The sequence below is a fragment of the Hyalella azteca genome, unplaced genomic scaffold (assembly GCF_000764305.2).
Source record: "Hyalella azteca isolate HAZT.00-mixed unplaced genomic scaffold, Hazt_2.0.2 contig7416, whole genome shotgun sequence".
NCBI lineage: Eukaryota > Metazoa > Arthropoda > Malacostraca > Amphipoda > Hyalellidae > Hyalella > Hyalella azteca.
Window position 1 is genome coordinate 155,613 of NW_025937542.1, and position 23,363 is coordinate 178,975.

The 23,363-nt window shown below is 39.1% G+C and overlaps 1 protein-coding gene across 1 annotated transcript in view; it reads left to right on the forward strand.

The window, feature by feature from the left end:
* Positions 1–22,959, forward strand: part of LOC108674822 (5-hydroxytryptamine receptor 2A-like) — a 97,042-nt gene extending 74,083 nt beyond the window's left edge. The window contains 4 exon segments of the mRNA XM_018162793.2: positions 16,862–16,995; positions 21,167–21,276; positions 21,456–21,809; positions 21,811–22,959. Coding sequence (XP_018018282.1) covers positions 16,862–16,995; positions 21,167–21,276; positions 21,456–21,809; positions 21,811–22,255 — 1,043 coding nt within the window. The 3' untranslated portion in view covers positions 22,256–22,959.
* Positions 22,960–23,363: the final 404 nt, after the last annotated feature.

Sequence of the window (23,363 nt, forward strand, 5' to 3'; positions counted from 1 at the left end):
TGACAGCCTTACACGCTGCTGCCTCACTCAGCGTCCAGCATGACAGCCTTACACGCTGCTGCCTCATTCAGCGTCCAGCATGACAGCCTTACACGCTGCTGCCTCATTCAGCGTCTAGCGTGACAGCCTTACACGCTGCTGCCTCACTCAGCGTCCAGCATGACAGCCTTACACGCTGCTGCCTCACTCAGCGTCCAGCATGACAGCCTTACACGCTGCTGCCTCACTAAGCGTCCAGCATGACAGCCTTACACGCTGCTTGCCTCATTCAGCGTTCAGCATGACATCAGTTGTTTCAGTAGGTTCCAGTAAGGGTTTCAGTAAGTATTTCAGTAAGGGTTTCAGTAATTGCTTTAGTAAAAGTTTTAGCAAGGGTTTTCAGTAAGGGTTTCATTTGGCGTTTCAGTAAGAGTTTCATTAATGGTTTCAGTAAAGGCTTTAGTAAGAGTTTCAGCAAGGGTTTTCAGTAAGGGTTTTCAGTGAGGGTTTCAGTAAGGGTTTCAGTAAGGTTTCAGCAAGGGTTTTCAGTAAGGGTTTCAGTAAGAGTTTCAGCAAGGGTTTTCAGTAGGGGTTTCAGGAAGGGTTTCAGCAAGGTTTTTCAGTAAGGGCTTCAGTAAGAGTTTCAGTAAGGGTTTCAGTAAGGGTTTCAGTAAAGGTTTAGCAAGTGTTTTCAGTAAGGGTTTCAGTAAGAGGTTCAGCAAGGGTTTTCAGTAAGAGTTTCATTAAGGGTTTCAGTAAGAGTTTCATCAAGGGTTTTCAGTAAGGGTTTCAGCAAGAGTTTCAGTAAGTGTTTCAGTAAGGGTTTCAGTAAAGGTTTCAGCAAGGGTTTCCAGTAAGGACTTCAGTAAGAGATTCAGCAAGGGTTTCAGTAAGCGCTTTATTAAGGGTTTCAGCAAGGGTTTTCAGTGTTGGATTCAGTCAGGGTTTCAGTAAGGGCTTCAGTAAGAGCTTCAGTAAGGGTTTAAGTAAGGGTCTCAAAGGTTTTAGCCAGACACGGGAACGACGGAACTGGTCACCGCCGACTAACACAAATCTGAAGAAGCTCTCGAGGCTCTCGATCGTCTGGAGCATCGCCGGCAAAATGGATGAGACTGAGCGATGGTCTGATGCAGAAGACATGGCAATTATCTTATGAACTGATAATAAAATGAGTTTAAATTGGCACATCTCTTGAGAGTGCGATTGTAAGTTTTACTTAAATTAGCCGATAGTTTTATTATATATATTTTTCAGAAGAGGGGTCAAACGTGGGGTCAAATAAGACATAATTTGACCCCAGAGAACGTATCTTTTTACATAATTAATGATGTTATATGAAGAGAAATTTATACTGTGTAATGTCGAGCACCGAGAGTGTGTCAGGCTTTTGAATGAAATTTGTTAATATTTAGCCACCCTTCTGTTAACAGGATCATTTATGTATCGATGTAATAAGTAAGAACTGTTAACATCGTAGGCTTGAGGCCCGGTTAGTACTTTGTACAGTAACTAGTTGTTTGTTGTTTACACTAATTCTCATTAAAAGTTATGGGAACAAGATCGACTGTTCCTGTCCTACTTACTAGCTCTAATGAAGAAGATAGTGAAAGTCAGTTAACCTTGATAATATTCACTATATTTGTGGCTCAGTGTCGGGTTTGTGTGGCTCATTATTTTGTCAGGTTAACTGTTGATCGTAGCAAATGCCAGAGTGATTAGCCAGAACTTAGCACGTGACAAGACTGACAGTGGGACTGACTAACGGTGCAGAAGGCATTTACATACTATCGCTACTGTGGCGTCATTGAGGGTGAAAAGCATAACCAATGGCATAAGCGATGACGTAGATAAATGGAGCGATGACCTAGTCATCGATGACGTAGATAAATAGGTTAGGATTTCTGGAGCGATGGCGTAGATAAATTGGTTAGGCCTGAGTGTTGGGCACCATTCTTTCAAGCGAGAGCGAGATTTACTGGAATTCTCGACAAAACTTAAAGCTGTCTAATAAATGTCCTTACTCTCTGCGTAAAGTTTCATACCAGATTTTGATGTTGCTTCGCGGGATTAAAAACCTAGTATCACACAGCAGAAGTTTAATGTCCCGCAATAAGGTTTGTGATCTTCCTGCCTAGGGGAGTTGGATGATAAGGAATTGCCTTCCATGTATGTAGCTTCCTTTGTGTGACCAGAGAAATCACAAACAAGTTAAATGATGCAAAACAACAGGTCCATTCATATGTAATGTAAAATTATTCTGTCGTAATCATATTGTATTGTGCAATAATTTTAGTCTATATTTATGTAACACTTTTTATTCTATTATAATATAATATACATCCACTTTATCTGCTACACTTGTAGAGATAAAGACAGCCTTGAAATGGCATGTGCGTACTATTTACTATTCTAAATTTGTCCAAAATTTGGAAGAATATTTTTTACATTGTCGTCACAAGTAAAAAGCAAGCAAGCTGCCCTAAATCGCATATGAAGTCGTAAAAAAATTTTCATCGTGAGAGAAACAATTGCGCTATATTTGTATTGCATAAATTTTGATAGCTTCATAAATTGCATGATAGTGAAAACGCTGCGAATCTGACTTGGCGTTAATATAATTACAAGTCAAACTTTTAATCTTGGGAGCTTTAACGAATTTAGTTAAGGCATGAAATTCAGATTTGATATTCGGTCAACACAGATCGAACTATTGGATTTAATTCTACGGAGAATTTAATTCTCATGATAACGCAATGTGATTGTTTCTTCTATACAAATATTTTATGCCAAGAAGATACGAGCGCAAAAGTCGTTAGGTGATACCTGAAGGCCTCGTGCAAATACTGACCGTTCAGGGAATAAATATCTCAGCGACATTTGATAATTCTGTTTGGCTCCCAAAGACGTATGGAAGAGTTATAGTGGATTCGACAGAAAAATTAAAAAATTATTAATAAATTATTATAAATTGTCATAAAACTATGATGCAAAAAAAATCTTGTACCGTCTTTGACGTTTCCGTTCCGTTCATTTTTTCAAGTTTTCCGTGTAATCACGTATTAGTTAGAATTTTAAGTATAGTTAGTAACAGAATAGATTTTGCAAGAGATAGAAATGTATATGCTTAATTATAAAAATTATTTTTAACACGAAATTATTCACAGCTGAACATAAATATGCTTCATCATTTGGATAATTTTCCAATGATTTTTTTTAATTAACACGTTTTTCTTTACTCAGCTTCGTGTTTGTTTGTTGTTAACATTGACAACGAAAATTAGCCCACTTCTGATTGCCCTATAGAGATCTGATATTCGGCATGCAGGCTATTTTCGCCTAACAATTTCAGATACAATCATAAAAACTAGCAATTAGAGACCTAAATTAGCTTAATTGTTTAGGTTAGGTTAGGTTAGGAGACTTACATATATTATACCCTAAAATAAATAAAAAAATTACTGGGTATATTATTACAGTCTTGAACTGAACACAAGCAATTTCTGCTTGTGAACACGACCAAACGATAGGAGACTTAAATATATTATACCTTAGAATATATAAAAAGTTACTGAGCATATTACTATAATCTTAAACTGAACACAAGCGATATCATCTAGTTAACGCGATAAAACAATAGGAGACTTAAATATATTATACCCAAGAATAACTAAAAAATCACAGGGCATATTACTATAGTCTAGAACTGAACACAAGCAATTTCTGCTTGTGAACACGATCAATCGATAGGAGACTTCAATATATTATACCTTTGAATATAAAAAAGGTACTGAGCTTATTACTATAATCTTAAACTGAACAAAAGCGATATCTTCTGTTAACGCGATAAAACAATAGGAGACTTAAATATATTATACCCTATAATGAATAAAAAATTACTGGGCACATTACTATAGTCTTGAACTGACCACAAGCAATTTCTGCTTGTGAACTCTATCAAACGATAAGAGACTTACATATATTTTACCCTAGAATAAATAAAAAATTACTGGGTATAATATTACAGTCTTGAACTGAACACAAGCAATTTCTGCTTGTGAACACGATCAAACGATAGGAGACTTAATTATATTTTACCTTAGAATATAAAGAGAAGTTACTGAGCATATTACTATAATCTTAAACTGAACACAAGCGATATCTTCTAGTTAACGCGATAAAACAATAGGAGACTTAAATATATTATTCCCCAAGAATATAAAAAATCACTGGGCATATTACTATAGTCTTGAACTGAACCCAAGCAATTTCTGCTTGTGAACATGATCAATCGATAGGAGACTTAAATTTATTAAACCTTAAAATATTAAAAGGTTACTGAGCTTATTACTATAATCTTAAACTGAACACAAGCGATATCTTCTAGTTAACGCGATCAAACGATAGGAGACTTAAATATATTATACTGTAGAATAAATAAAAAATTGCTGCGTATATTACTAAAGTCTTGAACTGAACACAAGCAAGTTCTGCTTGTGAACACGATCAATCGATAGGAGACTAAAATATATTATACCTTAGAATATAGATAAAAATTACTGAGCTTATTACTATAATCTTAAACTGAACACAAGCGATATTGCTTGTAATCACGACCAAACGTTAGGAGACTTCAATATATTATTCACTAGAATAAATGAAATGTTGCTGAGTATATAACTATACATAGTTTTAAACTGAACACGAGCAATTTCTGCTTGTGAACACGATCAAACGATAGGAGACTGAAATATATTATACCTTTTAATATAAAAAAATTTACTGAGCATATTACTATAATCTTAAACTGAACACAATCGATATCTGCTTGAGAACGCGATAAACGATAGGAGAAAGAAATATCTTATGCATAAAAATTTACCAAAAGTTACTGAGCAAATTACTATAATCTTAAACTGAACACAAGCGATATCTGCTTGTGAACATGTACAAACGATAGGAGACTTATCTATATTATACCCTACAATATCTAAATATATAATAAGCATATTATTATAATTATTAACTGAACATAAGCGATAACTGATTGTGAACACGACCAGACGATTGGAGACTTAAATATATTATACCCTATAATATACAAATATACACAAATACACTCCGACTCCGAGTCTCAGATTAGTCAGATATACGAGTGATAACTTAGCTCAACAGTCAGAGTCTCAGAATTATATTTGCCTCAATGGCTAGCAGCTATCAAAGCCCTAGGTTGAGTGCAGATATTTTATGGTAAAACATTGAAATGTCTGGAAAATATTTATGCCTAAATCCATCTCGAAGTGATACATGCACTTCCCGTGTTTTCTCAACTGATGTCCTTGGTCCAGTGGGTATGCCGTGATCCTGAAGGAGCCATAAACACACAAATTAACTTCTCCAGACAATGCCCAGTGATCTCCCAGGCAAGATTAGTCGTGGAGGTAGCATTTGGTAGAAAACAAGATGCCGAAGATAGGCAAAAAGAATTTGGAAAGTTCGTGGGCGTTTTTGTAAATGCTGTTCCAGTGGCAGGACATGTGAAAGGAGCCATTCATTACGCCATGAGAAATAAAGAGCAGAGCGATGCAGCGATGAAAGCTGCATCTCACACCACTGCTGTCTTTGGAGGAGGAGTTGGTTGGATTTCTGGTAGCTGGTCCACCTTGGGCTTTTGCTGGAGGTGTTGGTGCTGGAGTTACCATTGACTCTACCATCACTGCTGTTGATTCTGTCATAAAGAAGGAGTTCGAGCCATACGGTGTTTTAGAACCTCTGGGCGATCCAACAAATCCTGGCAAGTGGTGCGATGCAGGAGGTGGTATGGTGATTGCTGGTGTAACCGGCAGGTGTGCTGGAAAGGTGGTAAAACAAATTCAGGTAAATAAAATACTTAGAAAATTTCTTTAAAAAAACACGTTTTTCTTGTGGACTAAAAAGTAGAAAATTAATTATGGCTCGCCCCAAAAAACGTGTGTCGGGCTGATTTATGATTAAAGCGAAAAGCAAACAGCACACGAATTTTGGAAATTTTATGGTGAACGCACAGCCCGACCCACGTTTTTTTGGGCGGGCCATAATTAATTTTCTGCTTTTTTAGTCCACAAGATAAACGTGTTTTTTTAAAGTTTTTTTCAAGTATTTTATTCATTCCATGATGCCTGCCGTGCCGTTTGACACGTTTGGTCGCTGCCTGTCAAAAACTCTGAGCAAAAAACACTGAAAAACTCTGAGCAAATGAGACTGATGTCGTGTTCGAGGATCATTGAGGCAATTGGCACGGAAAACTTGGTCTCAGGCCGAGCGAGAGTTTTGTCTTCAGGGTTGATGAGTCGACCTCGCGTGATCCTTCTGAGAAACTCGAGTTTTCGGGACTACATCTCTGCTCGGCGCTGATCGTTTCCTGATTAAGTTCCGTGTTGGTTTTGTTTGAAAACCTAAACATTTCTAGGATCAAAGAAACTATTTGGTTTACAGAAATTTCAGCAATTGTAATTACATTATAGCTAAACAAAAAATTTAGTTTCCGGTAAAATGAATAAATACATATTTGCTCAGTACTTAAAGATCTCGGATCATATCTGAAATTTTATTATGGCATTTTATCCATAGTTTTCGGTTATTCTATTATGTAGGAATGAGTAATTTTATCCAGTCATTGGAAGTGTACCCAAGCTTGAATAGAGATTTAAAATTTTAAATCATTAATTCTTGGATCCGTTGAATCGAAATGACGTTTGGCACCATAAAAATAATTATACCAATAATGAAAAAAACTGGAACAGCATCAAGAGTCACAGCAATAAATATAGGACAAGACGGATTAGTTGGGACGCCACATCAGGCTTGGTTCACACCGTAAAAAATATAACTAACTGCAGTGAGTGACTGAGAGCGCATTATCTCGTCGACGAAAACGTGAAGTCACGGACGGACGAACAGACGGACAGACGGACGGACGGACATGGCGAGCACAATAGTACATTTTTCCATAAATGAGAAAATGCGCTAAAAAGGGCAAACTTGTTGAACTTAATTTTATGGCTGAATGCTCGCGTCAATTTTATCCTCCACTGCTTTACTCCATCAATGCTACAGGCTGGTAAAGGAGGCAAAGAGGAAAAATCATCAAGCAATTGAAAGCAGTAAATTCAAAAAAGATAGTAGAAGACTAAATTTATTCACTTTAGTTTAAACTGCCTCACAGTGAGCTAACGCACTTATCAGAATAATTGCGTAGATGAAGAGTGGTTCGTTGAAGTTAAAGCGATTATGCGTAAACTCTAAAATAAAGCTTGAGCTGGAGCCGCATTTAAGTCGAATAATTAAATTTGAATTGGAATAAACGAATACCTGAAGTCTGAAGCATCACATATGATAATTAAGTATAGATATGAGCAAACTTGGCAAACGAAAGAAAATTGGGCACTCAAACCACGGAATAGATAAATAACAGAAAGAAAGATAATTAAAGTAGACTTAGGGATTAATGCTGGTGAGATATCGGTGGCAGACAACAGGTTGGCAGGCTGTCGGTCGTAACGGATGTTGCTACGGCGTTGGATCGGTGCAAACTTCTCATCTGCAGAGACCCAGCTCCGACCTTAGCTACCCTAACGTTAAACTTTCCCTAGAGTGAACTCAGAAATATAATCTTATTCTAGCGAAACAACGATCAAGAAATAAACAAAATAAACCTGGCGGGAAATTTCCCACATAGGAAATAATAAGTAATTTCGGTACAATGAAACGATGACACGAATATTTGGACTTAATAAAGTCCGCTTTTGACATAAAGTCATGAAATAGCCTAACTTCACTGGTATAAAAATACTTTCCTAAAATAATATACCTTCCTAAACATTACCAATAACATCAAAACATATTCGGAGTTAATTGTGAGGTGGATTAGAAGCGGATCTCAAAGGTCATAAGTAAATTGTGAAGCAAATAATTAATGCATGAATGAGAGACAGGAAGTGAGGAACGAGAGACAGGAAGTAAATTAATAGGGAGAAGGAAAAGTTGAGGAAGAGGCAAGAAAATAAAATTATGAACGAATATTACGAAATAAACTTGATAAACTAAGGTTACGAAGTTTATTATTCGTAGACGATTCTTGCCCAATGAAAATGTGCGTATTTAGCATCGCTGGGCTCGAATTGAAAGGAATCCAAATGAAGAATGCCTTCATAAACTGCAACAATAGCGCCCATCCAGAAATAGCCAATGATCGGCTATTACTAATAAATGATTATGACTAATGAATGAACATAGAAGTTCATTTCACGCCATCGCGACTGATGGTTTGTAAGTGAGACGATTCTAAAAAGAACAACTAAATAATTCGACAGTTTGATGTACTTCAGTGAAGTTTCTCTGAGACAAAAATATTTACGAACATACGAACATAATTAAAACGATCTTGAGAAAGAATATCTGGTCGCAAAAAGCCAGTCGTATGAAGCCAAGGCGTAAACTTTAATGCAGGTAAAAACTTCTTTATTAACTCCCACTCACGTTCATATTTTGATATCAAAATTAATATCACCTTGAAAATAAACGCCTTTGCTCAGAAAAACCTTCCCCCCTCGATTATTAAATGCCAGCCTGTGGCAGTGATGGAGTAAAGCAGTGAAGTACAAAATTGGAGCCAGGATTCAGCCATAAATTTCAACACAAAGTTTGAAAGAGCATTCAGCAGTAAGCTTCAACCCCACATTTAAGGGGAGCGTCTGCCCAAAAATTTTGCATTTTGGCTTTTCCGGTTTTTAGCCTCATCTTAAAGCTTACATTCTGGCCTATCCAACGGTACCAAAACCATCTCTGTACGTTGATTTATGCGTTTACGACAGATCGCGAAAGGGTTAGGGGTGGTGGAGTTCTCTCACATTTAAGATAGGCCGAAATTACCGGTAGCAAACTTAAATAGCTAGCCTGAACACGCTGTGCTTCAGTTATCCGCCTGCAGTCGCACGGGATTGTGTTCATGCCGTCGTTCGCACCATCCTTGACAGAAATTGAGCTCCAGTATCGTCTAGTCTTGCAACCTTGCACCCTTGAATGTCTGTTTCGAGGCGCGCGCGACTTTATCGGGCTCTACTGAAAAGTTAACTTATTGTCACTGCAAACCTATCTCCTCCTAGAGTTTTAAGCTACAGCGATGAGAGATATACCGTTCGATTCGCAAATGAAAGATCTAGAGATTGGTCGCCGATTTTTTCAATTACGTTATAGTTTTGAAAATATTTTGAAAAAGGAGGGGGGGGGGGAATCAAATGGGGAAATCGAAAAATTTTCGAAAATTTTACGAAATATGCTCCCCCTCCCACAAAAATTTTATTTCGAAAAAAAACTACGACGAATCGATAGATATGGTCTAGCAATCAATAACTAACGGCAACCCAACGTTTTATCTAGCATTTAGCACGAAACTTCAATAATGTTGAATCTAGCCACCACTAAGAAACATCAACCCGGCATTGAATCGAGCTTTCAGCAACAATTTCTACCCACCCATACATACATCTAGCGACCAAAAACAAACTTCAAAGTTTGATCGGGCATTCAGCAGCAGTAACAAACTATATCCTAACAATAAATCCAGAAACCTGAAACAAACTTCAACCCAACATAGCATCTATCAACCAGGAACCAAATTCCACTCAAACTTTCATGAGTGAAGTAAAGCTGGGATTTTTGTATTCATACAGTCAATGCGATCAGGCACCAAAGGTTCTTTTTGTCGCGCGGAGTGGCAATATTCCTGAGATATTTGAAGCCATCTTGCCGTGCAATCTAAGACGGGACAGATCGCTTGCAATATTGCCGGTCTAGACGCGGTATGAGGTCCTGAGATCAAACCATGACCTGAGCCTCCCTTTCAACTTTGAAATTAGAGTCGGATAAAATTTTCGGAAGTGAGTAAAAATAGGGGAACGGTTTCCATATTTTTCACAGCAATGTAAATATGTTTAATTTTTTGTACACAATCGATCCGTCACCGGGTCAACATCAATCATTATCTACTGAGTTTATTTTATAAAACTTATCTTACTTCTCGTTATGCATGCACATGACTTCCTCACATACAGTAATTGTTTAAGCAATGTTCGCTCCCTTACAAGGTAGGCTTCTAGGAGCAAGGGCGCGTTGCACAAACTGAAACTGCGCTTGAGGCCGAGCAATCATATCTGATTCATCCTCTGTTGAACTAATGCACTTCAAGCTTCGAGTCTCTCAGCTGCTTCTGGACGATGTTGTCTCGGATTAACTTTTTCCAGGGACCGATTTCTGCTGCTGCTATACCGATGCTGCTGGCACTTCACGCGTCGGTAATTTATTTGATTTTAAATGTTGAGTACTTAGTAATTGAGCCAATACAGCCACAGACTCGAGTGTTGGCCACATTATGATTATTACACTTGGGAGCTGTTTTTCAGATTTGTAAAAAAACTTGCCCTAATTGTCCACACCAATTGTGCTCTTCTATTGTCAATTTCTACTGAAAGCCCAGCTAATTTCTCCTTGATCATCTTCTTTCGCCTTACCCTTACACGAAACCACCGTTAAAATGAAATAAAATAGCTTCCAACTTCACGCTGTACACGATTAACTTAATATTTCCGTATAACGAAGTCGCTGTTTGTTTTGAAGATATTCATTTGCGCACTATGGACCTTAGACCACGTTACTCGTGAAAATTACGGAGCAAGCGGCCTCCGTTATTCACGTTTTCTCCATTCATTATTTCAAGACGGTCTCGTTCAATCGTTCCAAATGTTCCTCTTAGTCTGTTTTAATTGTACTCGAGCCATTAGAAGCGCATTTCATTTTTTAATTGAGTTGCCACAATTACTCTCTGCTCTGCTCTTAGTTAACGCTTTCGCGCAACAACGCGATTTCTTTTTCTATTTAATTTTAGCAATTAAGTCTGTGGCGTGTAGTGCTGGTGAATCTCTGGTTTTGGAAAGGCTGTGATGGAGCTGCGGCTAGTTGTTGCTGAACTTTAGGTTGCTGTCTGTTCGCTGGCAGACGCGAGCTGACAATGCTAAAATAAACTATAATAGAGCAATTATATTAAGATCGCTTGTATCTTGGCTACCACAACGCTTCGCGCTTGCTATATATTGTATTAAAACAAAAAAATTTTCCAGTTTTCTGACACAGGCAAGTAATGTATTAAAATGAATGTATTTTAAGCTAGTAGCTGAATTATTTTTTGATACTATACGAAGGTCTTCGTTGGTGTATTTTTAGCTCTGCTGTGATTCTCTGATGAACGATATTTGACATGTAAACCCTCACATTGCTGCACGGCGGTAACGTTGTATAACCTGCTAGCAATAATTTATTTATAAATAAAAAAAATTAACTATAATATCTTGATATCAATTTTTTGGTTAAATCAGTACAATTTTTTATTCACAGCTTAAATGTTTCCAGATATAGATTACTTCAAAAACACAATGATTTAATTGTTAGTCAAACAAAAACATTACAGCCGAGAGAAAATTATGCTCTTTCAAAAATCAAAATGCTATAATCTTTTTGACGTAAATGGTTGCATCTGTGTACTGAATTTGCAATTTGTTATATTTCTGAAACAACTCTCTTAATTTAGCCATTTTGAGACCTGGGCATTGTGAACCGACGTCACTTTCCAACTAATCCGCCTCAGTCTCTACTCAAAATTCAGGCAACTCAATTCTTGTTCTCGGTATTATCCGCTAATTTTCATTTGGTACACCCTCGATGTCAATTCGATAGTGGCAGTCTTACCGGAAAATAATACAATGCATCTAATCAATTGAAGAGTTACAGATAATAAACTTTAAACGGAGCTCATCGGTTTAGACATCAATGAATTTGGAAGTGAATTGAGTTATTATAGAAAAAAACAAACAACACATGCAATTTTTATTGCATCACATCAATAATAAATATTCTTAATGTGACTTACTGTAGATTACACATGCAGATGTAGATACTTAAAATGTTGTACCGAAGCAAATGCAACTCGCGGTCAAACGGTGGACGCTAGAAATCCACCCACTCTTAGTACGTAGATGTTAGCTATATCATCAGATGTTAGCTATGATATCATCGGCACTTCCGCATGCGCAATGAATCAGGTTGGCTTCGACTTTGGAGAGTTGAACAGGCCTTGGTAGAGGCCTCAACCATCCGACGAGTTCAATCATTATGTTAAGTTGCCCGTCATTCCCGTAATCTCTAATCCAGAAAATAATAATAATATCGCCTATGTAATGAAGATATCCTTTAACACACATTTCATTTAGTAGTAGAAACGACTCTCATTGTACTCTCGACAGGCTTCAAACCCACGTAGAAACTTTAGCAAATATTTATCAGATGTCTGCATTTTAGTATCAAAGTAAGAAATATAATTTGTTTCATTATTATATCTACATTTCAAAGTTTCAAAACGCCGTTAGAAGTAAACATTGCAGGACTTAGAAAATAAGAGTTGTTAATTCTCTCATGCGTCCCAGGGCAGTCATTGTACGGGGCGAAAATGACGTCTCGGACAAAAACGCGGATAATAGCTCACAATAACTCACCTTAAGAATATCCCATTAACCCACTTAAACAAGATCCCGACAACCCACCTACGGAAGATCAACCCACCTAAGGAAGATTGCGATAGCCCACCCCTCCTGCAAGACCGATGGATGGCTCCTATCATTAAACTTTGGCGATAAGAAGGATGCCGTGACACGGGAGCAACGCTCATCAATCTCTCCTTCTGTGATTAGAGAAAATTTGGCCAGCAGCAGGATATTCACTCGATTACAAGTAATCGCTTCAGCTACAGTGCAGGTTACCGAGTCTAAGGGAGGATAGTCTCTGTCTTAGCATAAATAATGGACAATAAATAATAAAGAATATCTCTACAGTAGCATAAATTGATTGATAAATTATTCCACCACTGAAAAATTTACGCTTCGCAATTATTTGGCAATTTTATCAAATTCTAACAGCTTTTCTGTGCATTTCTTCCGTACAATTTATTCTGCGTTACTCGTCACCTGCACTGCACACTTTTTTCGTTGCTAACGCTGAGACAATAACTCTCTGGTGACCAAAGTTTGGCTTGAGTCACAACTGCCGAAGAAGGAAATGCGTCGAGGCCTGGATATTTCAAAAGCTTGAGACGCCGAACAATTGAAGGAGACAAGATTGGATGGTCTTACTTCCGTGCTCAGCGCAATGCATTGAGAGCACGCCTAACTTGTGGCTGTCCTGCGAAGACGTCAACATGAGCGTCTTTCATCCGTCGGGAATATGCCTTTACTTGTGGCTTTCATGAGAAAGCATCAACATGAACGTCTTACATGCGTCTGAAATATGTCTCCTTCACTTGCGGCTGTCCTGCAAGAGCATCGGCATGAGCAACTTACCAACTTCATGAAAATGCCTTCACTTGTGGCTTTCCATGCGAAAACTTGATTTGGTATGAGGTCGTGGAGATTGTCGATAAATTGTAGGTTATAAATTGTCGATACTGTGGATATTCTTATCGGAGTCTTCCACTTGTATTGTGCACTTCATCACTGTAAATATTATAATGAGAATAATGACGAGTTCGCCATTATTTACTTTAGTGTCTCATGCAAAATTTAACCGCTATCAAGTGTGCTTCTTGAAGTGTTGGCGCCAATCTGCAAGCTTCTGAATGAGCCGCCAAAAGAATTAGGAGAGCTTCACTCCGAAAAAATCAATGGGTCACACTTTAAAATAATGACGAACTCGAGTAGTGAACGGTCGTAGCACTGATTTACCGTACTTTTGCCAGAGGCCAAATTGGAACAGGATGATCCACGCTAGGGCAAAAAGTGTATCACTTTTAGGACACTGTCTGACTCATTTTCCTGTTAATAATCATTAAACCTTATAGTTTTGACGGCATTTGTTTCCAGTACGTATTCGTGCGATGGCTACAGTCTGGTCATAGAGTCAATGGTTCTCAGTACGCATTCGTGCGATGGCTATAGTCTGGTCATGGAGTCATTGGTTCTCAGTACGCATTCGTGCGATGGCATCGGTCTGGTCTTGGCGGTGATCCAGGACCAGCAAAAGCTCCCTCGTAATCAGGTCTCAGGAGATTCGCAAACGATGCTCTCGACGACGTCCTACAATAGCAGCTGCCTTTGGGAGGACAAAAATTTCTGTCTGTTGCCCGTCAAGTCAATTCAGAAGCCGCATTCATTATGATCTTGCAGAGTAATTCACTTCGCTACGCTGCTTCCTGCTAGCTTCAAGTATATCTATAATTGCAATTTACGTTCCTTTTGTGCATTACTTCGAAAATATATTTGGAGACTTATCTGTGATGAATATCTTCTGTTAGATGAATATTGTAAGTAAAGTCAATATATAAGAGTATATACCCCGTATAGATACAGAAATGCGAATAAGCGCCTCAACTTGTTGTACTCATAAAATGAGACTGAGTACTCGGATCGAATAAACTCAAATAATTCTAATTTGTGAAGAATGCTTCCATGCATGCGTCATTTCACCCGTGAGGCCAAATAATCAATACTATAAATAACACATGTAATATTATTCTATGATTTCTTAAAATCGTATATGTTCGACTATAAGAACCGGCGATTTAAACTTTATTGCTTCCGGGAATTCAAGAGCCAATCGCTCGCTTGCATTATGTAATCTCAGAGTAATCCTAGGAAAATCTGGCATCGTAATCACACGCTTACATTTTAATATCAATATGTTTGAATTTCAATTCAAGTTTGGAATAATCAAATGGTGATATATTTGCTTCGATCAATGATCTAACTGATGGAACGAATGAGAGAATATTGCATAGTTGATCATGTTGACTTGTTCAATGACTCCTTTTATAAATGAACACCGCCAGCAGTGCCAGCATCAGCTGACGCCTAACTTTTTTTCTCGCAACTGCTGCGGCTTCAGATTATCTTACGAATTAAGAAGAGTTTGTTAATTAATTACGCACGCGTTAATGAATTTGGCGATCAGTTCCATGCTGACATACTGAATTAAATTCAGAATTGTGCCCCAAATTGTCTGCGTATCTGCGGAAATTGGTAGGCTTAAGCGAGTGTTTGATCCGGTTTTTTAAGTCACGTTGCAACTGGCTAGAAAACTCAATTGTTTTCTAGGCATAATTTTCTGTCTTTAATACATTTTTAAAACAAAAAAAAAGTATTACAATTAACTGTAGAAATCGAGCACTACTAAATTATAACCGAGAAAATTTTAGCTCATCATAAAATTTTAGCTCAACTCACTCATCATAGAGCATCGCGCGAGTTCATTCACATGAACTGACTTCCATGAAGGTTATTTTCGACCTTCTTGCTCCAGAATTGCAGTCGTGGCGTTGAAAGTTAAACTCTCCCCTTGACTCTTTAATTATGCACGTGAAGGCAGAGCTTCTAAGTGGGCTGCCATTGTCCCCATAATGAATGCTATTGAAGAGGCAGCCTCATGAATCTGAGTTCTGGGTTTCTCGTTGTGCGATTCATAACTACTGGAGAATTGCCTGTCCTATGTGACTATGTCCATCTCATACGCTGCTCCTCAAAATTCAAGCGAGTTCCCGCCTTAACTGTATTCAGTGTCGTGTGAGGTTTGGTCTAGAGCTCTTTGGCTTGGGAATTGAAAGAAGTTTGCACTCTTTTTTAAGCTGTTTAATGTGTAAATTGAATGTCATTTCAATATCACTTTAGTGCGTGATATGCCGGTCATTCATTCATAAAGCTCGAAATATTGAAACTCGGGAAAACGTAAACGCTATAATTTCTCCCAAACTTTACCCAGATATCGACTGTAGGAGAGTCGACTCCTCATCACTAGACCGACCTGATCATCGTGATATGTTATTTTTTGCGGCATGTATCATGTTGCTCCAACATGTCATATTCCTATACCATATTTTGTATTGACGCTCAGCTATTACCGTATAATTGATGTACAATATATTGTAGGGTCACGTTTTTCGCGATGGTTCGAGGTACCTATATTTGTTCTATTGATCTAGTGTTTTTAGCCTTGCGTCTGTTTTTATCAAAAGCAGTGAGTTGCAACAAGCACAGGTGACGTAAGACTGGGTAACAATTGGTTTGTTACGATCTTATATAGTAGGTGACGTTAGACCAGAATTATTATTATTCTGGTCTATTATTATTATTCCTTATTTTACCAGAAAAAGTTTTCAGGCCGCACATGTTAAAATAGCGTAGTGAAGTGGATTACTCTTCAAGATCATAGAATGCGGCTTCTGAATTGACTTCACTGGCAGAAAAGCTCAACAGGACATAAGGCTCCCTGCGTATGTAGATGCTGCTGGCCACATGATGTATACCGCGTGCATTTTGGCTGCATGTAACGTCTTCTAGTTGATCGCCCGCATCTTGTTAATCGTACTACCGAACTTGTCATTAATGCAGGCTCTGGGCTCCTTGTAGTGTAGTATAGTGGCATCAGCGTTAATTTGGCCATTATACCAGTCACCTACTCTGAACATCGCAGAACATTCATAGCTTGTTGTAGGTCTGGAGCCATATTTTCAAAAAAAAGTTAAGAGATCGTAAGTTCATCAGCCAATCATTGACGGCCTTCCTTTTCAACAAAATCCACCAATAATAGACAAGAAAATAGAGCGTAAGTACTTACGTTAACTTAGCGAGTTTTGAAAGTATGGCCCCTGGAAGACGCAACTCACTACTCCAACTTTGCTGTGCCTAACCATCCGACCTCTCGCCGATTTGATTAGAACTGTCGCAGGTGGCTGGGATCGAAACGACAACTCTGTTCTAATCATGGTACTCTGAACTGAAACCACTGAATCAACACCCATTTATTTTTCTTGCAGGGAACGTGTTTGTGATGGCGGCCATCTTGTTGGAGCGCAACCTGCAGTCGGTAGCCAACTACCTCATCCTGAGCCTGGCAGTCGCCGACCTGCTGGTGGCGGCGCTGGTCATGCCTTTGGGAGCCGTCTACGAGGTGAGGGTATAATGAGGGTGACATGAGAGATTACGATTTTGGGGTTATGGCGAAGCATTCTCTTGTCCCTAGCTTCTAAGATAAATGTCTATCGATGTATTTATCGTTATTTGATGAAAGCTTGCATTGCATTTATCATAGTTGGTCGTATGCTTGTGCAGTATTCATCATCCGTGGGGTATATTCAGGACATCTGGTTTATTCCAGTTAAAATTCTAGAGTTCTAGCAGTGAGATAATATCGTAGGGAAGTAAATACATTTCAGAAAATATGCGGATGCACTAATTCTAATGGAAACATTTATCGGTAGATCCTTCTTGCGAATGAGATGTTTTCGAGTCAGGCTGAACGCATGCAAACTTACGAGTGTCTTACGCCACAGCAGCCTTTTTAATCAAAGTTTTGCGTTTCGATTTTCCAGTTTATTGTGGGACATTAATGTGTTATTGCTCAGATTATATTGAAAAACTCAGTACTCACTGCAGTGATTGACAGAAAGCGCATTTTCTCGTAGACGGACTGACAGACGCACAGACAGACGGACGGACATGGCGAGCACAATACTGCATTTTTAGCGCATTTTCTCATTTATGGAAAAATGCACTATTGTGCTCGCCATGTCCGTCTGTCCGTCCGTCTGTCCGTCTGTCTGTCCGCCTGTCTGTCCGTCCGTGGCTACACGTTTTCGTCGACGAGAAAATGCGCTCTCTGTCACTCATTGCAGCGAGTACTGAATTATATTTTTTCCATAAATGAGAGCATGCGTTAAAAAGAAGTTATAATACTGAAGGATTATAAGTGGGTTGGTGTCTGCCAATTATTGAAAGACAACTTAGAACCTAATTTATAATAATTATATCGTATATATTAGATGAATAGTTTTTTACTTGCAAGACTTTGCATTAAAATTTTAGCTTCCTACAGCTCGGCAGAGTTATTTCAATTTCATTCGCAGCAGAATCATGTAAATTATGGGAACAGTTTCACAAGGCTGTCACAAACTCTCAAAAATTAATTTTAACGTTTAAGAAAAGTGCCAGAACTTTCATCTCTCTAACGTCCATGGATTCGCAAATTTAAACTTAAAACACGCATGGAAAAAGGACGCTTTCACATCGAGAAAGTTTTCCAGACTGTTCCTATTTTTGTACAAATTGTTTGTTTGACTATTGGCATGAGGGCTCGTCCATCGACAAACACGGCGTCCTGAACAAACAGTACGCAAGAGTTTGTGACCAAACCTTTGAGTCTGGAGCTGCATTGCTTGGCTTGCCCTGGAATTTTTTACTGTTAGGAACATTTCATTCCTTTAGCTGAAATCGAAAATCAATAAAACGTTTTTGAACTGTTTTAAGTTATATTTCTTCGTCAATATTTTAATGTAAGCGACCCTCACCTCAACTATTTTTTTCCCACAATTTCATATAGGATTTAATTTCTGTATAGTTAACGTCATATTTTCTCGCAGGTAATTTGGGTGCGCAAGAAATTTTCTCTGCGGACTCCACATAAATGCGTCTCAAAAAAAATGATAGTTTGCGTCAAAATTAATTATATTTATTTCAGCGTTATTTTCCGTGGAGCCTGGGGCTGTTTTTCATCCATTTTATTTAGCTCGATGCGGTCTCTGAATAAATACAAACTTGGCAATGATATTTCTAGGCAAATTCTGAAAATTATTTGGTAATGGTACGGCAAAGAAAAGGATAGCCGAGATTCTTAATAAGAATTAAGGCTCATTCTTTTGTGGCATTATAATCATAATATATGTGCAGCCTTATAATAAACTCGAAGCGCCCATTATCAGGCGGAAATAACGAATATTTAAATTATCACATCTAGACTTTTCTCGAGGGCTTTGCCTTCTTTAACTAAAAAACCTTAATGGGTCATGATGGAAACTTCCACATATCTTGTTCAATTGTTATTTAATTAACATTGAGTTAAGTTCATTTTATTAATCATATGTCCGTAGAATATGTTATGTACATTGAACAACTGAGTAAAGATTGCATATTCCTGATATAGAATACAAATTGCATAAAGCCTGTTTAGAAGTGCAGATGTGTATAAGTGCCTTGTTAAGAGTAATGATTATATAGTGCCTGATTAAGAGTACAGATTACATTATGTCAACTGCCGCTGTACATTAACTAAGTAAGACAGCAATGCATTAGGCATTGTACAATGTTAGAGTGTGAGTGTTCTCTGTACAATGACTGATTAGCGATGAACATTGTGACGCGACCGAGTGTGAAAGCACATTTAGCAATGATTGGAGAGCAATTTCCATCCGCAATATTATTTAATTTGTTCGGACGCAACGATTTAATCTTAATTAGAGATTTAGATTTAAGAATAAACCATTTCGCGAATAAATTAAAGTTCTGACAAAGCCTCTGTGAGCTTTCATCCAGCTTATCCTGATTAATTAGCGGTATAATTAGTTTAGCAACGTGTAACAATTAACGCGAACTGCGTTCCTGGGAAAATACTATGAATGATTATGCAAATTACCACAAGAGATAAACGTGGCCAGAACATTCACAAAAGTGAGTGCTCAAAAAAGTTTTAAAGATATTGTAGCACGCTATTACGACTGAAAAGTTTATTTTTAACCGCATCCAAAATTAACTTTTGAAATTTAAATCTATTTTTGTCAATCTGACATAATCGATATAGGTCGTTATCATCATGGTTGAACTTCATAAGGTTGACCCACGAGGATTTCCGTCTTTCAGTTCAGCTTTCTTATTACGTCACGTAGATCAAGAAATGTAAACAAACCCGTCATTCCCATGACGGATTGGTTGACTGGTTTGATCGCATTTCGGTGATTGGTCAATGCCCGTGACGTCACTGAGATCAGTGACGTCACAGGCGAACAACGAACTACATCCGCAAAAATGGGCTTCTGATGGGTCAACTTATACTAGTTCAACCATGGTTATCATGATGTGTGTCATTTCGTTATAGGAGTAGGACGGTTGGAAAATTTCTCCGAAGGTAATGCACACATTCCTCTTGAGCGCCTCACTCTAGTCACGACTCTAGCCACCACTCTAGTCACGACTCCAGCCACCACTCTAGTCACGACTCTAGCCACCACTCCAGCCACCACTCTAGCCACCACTCTAGCCACCACTCCAGCCATGACTCTAACCACCACTCCAGCCACCACTCCAGCCACCACTCTAACCACCACTCTAGCCACCACTCCAGCCACCACTCTAGCCACCCCACTCTAGCCACCCCACTCTAGCCACCCCACTCTAGCCACCCCACTCTAGCCACCCCACTCTAGCCACCCCACTCTAGCCACCCTACTCTAGCCACCCCACTCTAGCCACCCCACTCTGGCCCCCCCCACTCTAGCCACCCCACTCTAGCCACCCCACTCTAGCCACCCCACTCTAGCCACCCCACTTTAGCCACCCAACTTCCGAATATTCCGTTGGCTTCTGCTGAAATAGGTTGAAAGATTTGGCCAGCTTTCTAAAGGTCTTTTGCGGCAGTCAAACCATTCTACCGAATGTAGTTATCCATTTGTTATCAGACAGGCCACTCCACGTGATGTAAGTAACCCTCATTATCGTAATCTTTCCGCCAGAGGCAGAAGTGAGGTTGTTGAATTTTCTAAAACGTTCTGAAAACTATCTCAATCCCTGAGACCAGTTAAATATGCTGACAGGCTGCAAACACTGAACTCTGTGCATTTAATTCTAGATTAGACTGAAATGAATTGACCACGTCCATGTCATGAATGAATTTCTCATAAAAAGCATTGGGCACATCACCTTCTTCCACTAAACAAACGTGATTGCAGGGCACCACATCAGCGTGCTAAAATAATTAATCATTAATTGTTACTAGTTATGCACATTCATATCTTTCACTCGTTGACCGTAATGTGTTCACATCGACACTCCAAGATGGATGATAATTATGAAATGGGTGGTACCAAACCAAAATTGAGCTGATCGCGTACTTTGTATTAGAACGCCTTTATCTATTTCTCGTTAATGTCCCACTCTGCACCGGCATGTCCGTGACTTTCTCTCATCAATGTCCCACTCTGCACCGGCACGTCCGTGACTTTATCTCATCAATGTCCCACTCTGCACCGGCACGTCCGTGACTTTCTCTCATCAATGTCCCTCTATGTGCGCAGGTCAGCAAGGAGTGGCGGATGGGGGCCGAGCTGTGCGACATGTGGACGGCGTCTGACGTGCTCTGCTGCACCGCGTCCATCCTGCACCTCGTCGCCATCGCTCTCGACAGGTGAGGTGCATGACGGGTGAGGTGCACTGACAAATATTTTCTCTTAGTCTACATACATTAAATTCAATTATCCTGTAATTCTTATTCCTGTCATTCTTGCGAATGTGATTCTGCCTGATTATTATTTGCAAATCCAATATCCGTCTTACTAATATATTTCGAATGATTCATTCCCTCAGATTCTGGGCAGTGACGTACGTGGACTACATGCAGAAGAGGTCCACACGTCGGGTGCTCACGATGATCGTCGTCATCTGGATGGTGTCAGCCTTGATCTCTGCAGCCCCGATGATGGGCTGGAAGGATCCTAACTGGAACGAACGCATCAGCAACAACCAGTGCCTCGTGTCGCAGGACGTTGGATACCAAATCTTTGCCACCCTGACATCCTTCTACCTCCCTCTGACAGTGATCCTGGTGCTCTACTGGCGTATCTACCAGACAGCTAGGAAGCGGATTCGCCGCAAACCAGGATCCACTCCTGCTCCAAAGAAGGCCGTTACTACGACCAGTGAGGCGACGACGTTCACCAGAATCTCCGGAAAAATCGTCAAACGGAGCAGCCTTGAATGGCGTGGAGGAAGAGCCTGACGCTCCTCGCCCTGATGTGTTGTCCATTAATCCGCTGCTGCTTTTTGCCAACAGGAGCTTCCCGAGACGAAGAGAACTCGAGAGCCGTAAGGAGAGAAAAGCAGCCAAGACACTTGCAATCATCACGGGGGCGTTCATTATGTGTTGGATGCCGTTTTTTATACTTGCGCTAGTCATGCCTCTGTGCACGGAGATGTGCTCGATATCAGATTATGTCATCTCTACATTTCTGTGGCTGGGTTATTTTAACTCAACTTTAAACCCTATAATATATACTATTTTTAGTCCTGATTTTCGGCACGCTTTTAAAAGGATTCTGTGTGGCAAAAAGCGTCGAGTACACAGACACTCTTCGTTCATCTCTGCTTCAAGGGCCGGCAGGTCCTAGCATGAAGACGGACGACAGCGAGAACTGGAGAGCTTCGGCCATCTTGTGTCCACACCAGATTGCCATACTAGGATCCTCATAGAAACTCACCTCTAAAACTAGCAGGAAGAATTACATCCATAACAAATTTTAAGGCCGATATTAGGGAGCTGACCTCGCTGTCCTTCGGCTTATCTCCAGAAATCATTTCCAAATTTGACCTTAACAAAAGGCATATAAATGCTGTAATGACTTGGAATTGGGAAGATATCTGCCTGATGAAGCTTTACAAACTCACGGTATAAATCCAGTCTAGAGAACAGATAAAACATATCTTGAGACAATATTTAAATTTAGATAGAGTCAACAAAACGAACCCTAATAAGACATTAGTAAATAATACAATCAGAATAAAAGTCTAAGAGTGCTTCTGAATTAGAAACTGAGAGTCTCTCAAGGAACACAGCTTGAAATTGACTAAAAAAAGTCTATTTAATTCCTCCAGAGCTCAGTCCACGATACACGTTATTACAGCTTCACAAGAATTCAGCCAAAACGCGTTCCTCATTCCAGTAATAGCTGATCTCCTTAGCCCGTTCTTCACATCACAATTAAGCCGACTTTGATCTTATCATTCACATTGATGTGCTACAATGTCCCTCATCACCAAGCTTAATTGAAGAGGTCTTTAATGGCCTTCCTTCGAAAGCTCTTAGTTAGCAACCAAGGACGCGAAATATAAAAGATATTTGAAAAAATCTCAAGAATAATGAGGATAAAAATCTCAAAATGCTTAAGACGAAATATTTCAACCAACCCAAGCACCCAAATGTGTTTTGAAAACTGTCGGCTAAATTCAAAAGCTGACAATACGAGATCAGATTATTCAAATAAGAAAATAAGTATATTGAATTGTTCATTTTCCATTTGAATACATTAAGGGTACAAACATGCTAGTCGATGGAATTGATCTATTTGCTCGTTATCAGTTGTACGTTTGAAGAAAAGGTAATTCTGAAAGCAAAATAGCAATTTAAACATTTAATGTGATGCTCTTCCTACTTTGCCACAGCTCCACGCATGAACTGTTCAGCACAACATTTACAATGTTCATTTATTACAATTTATA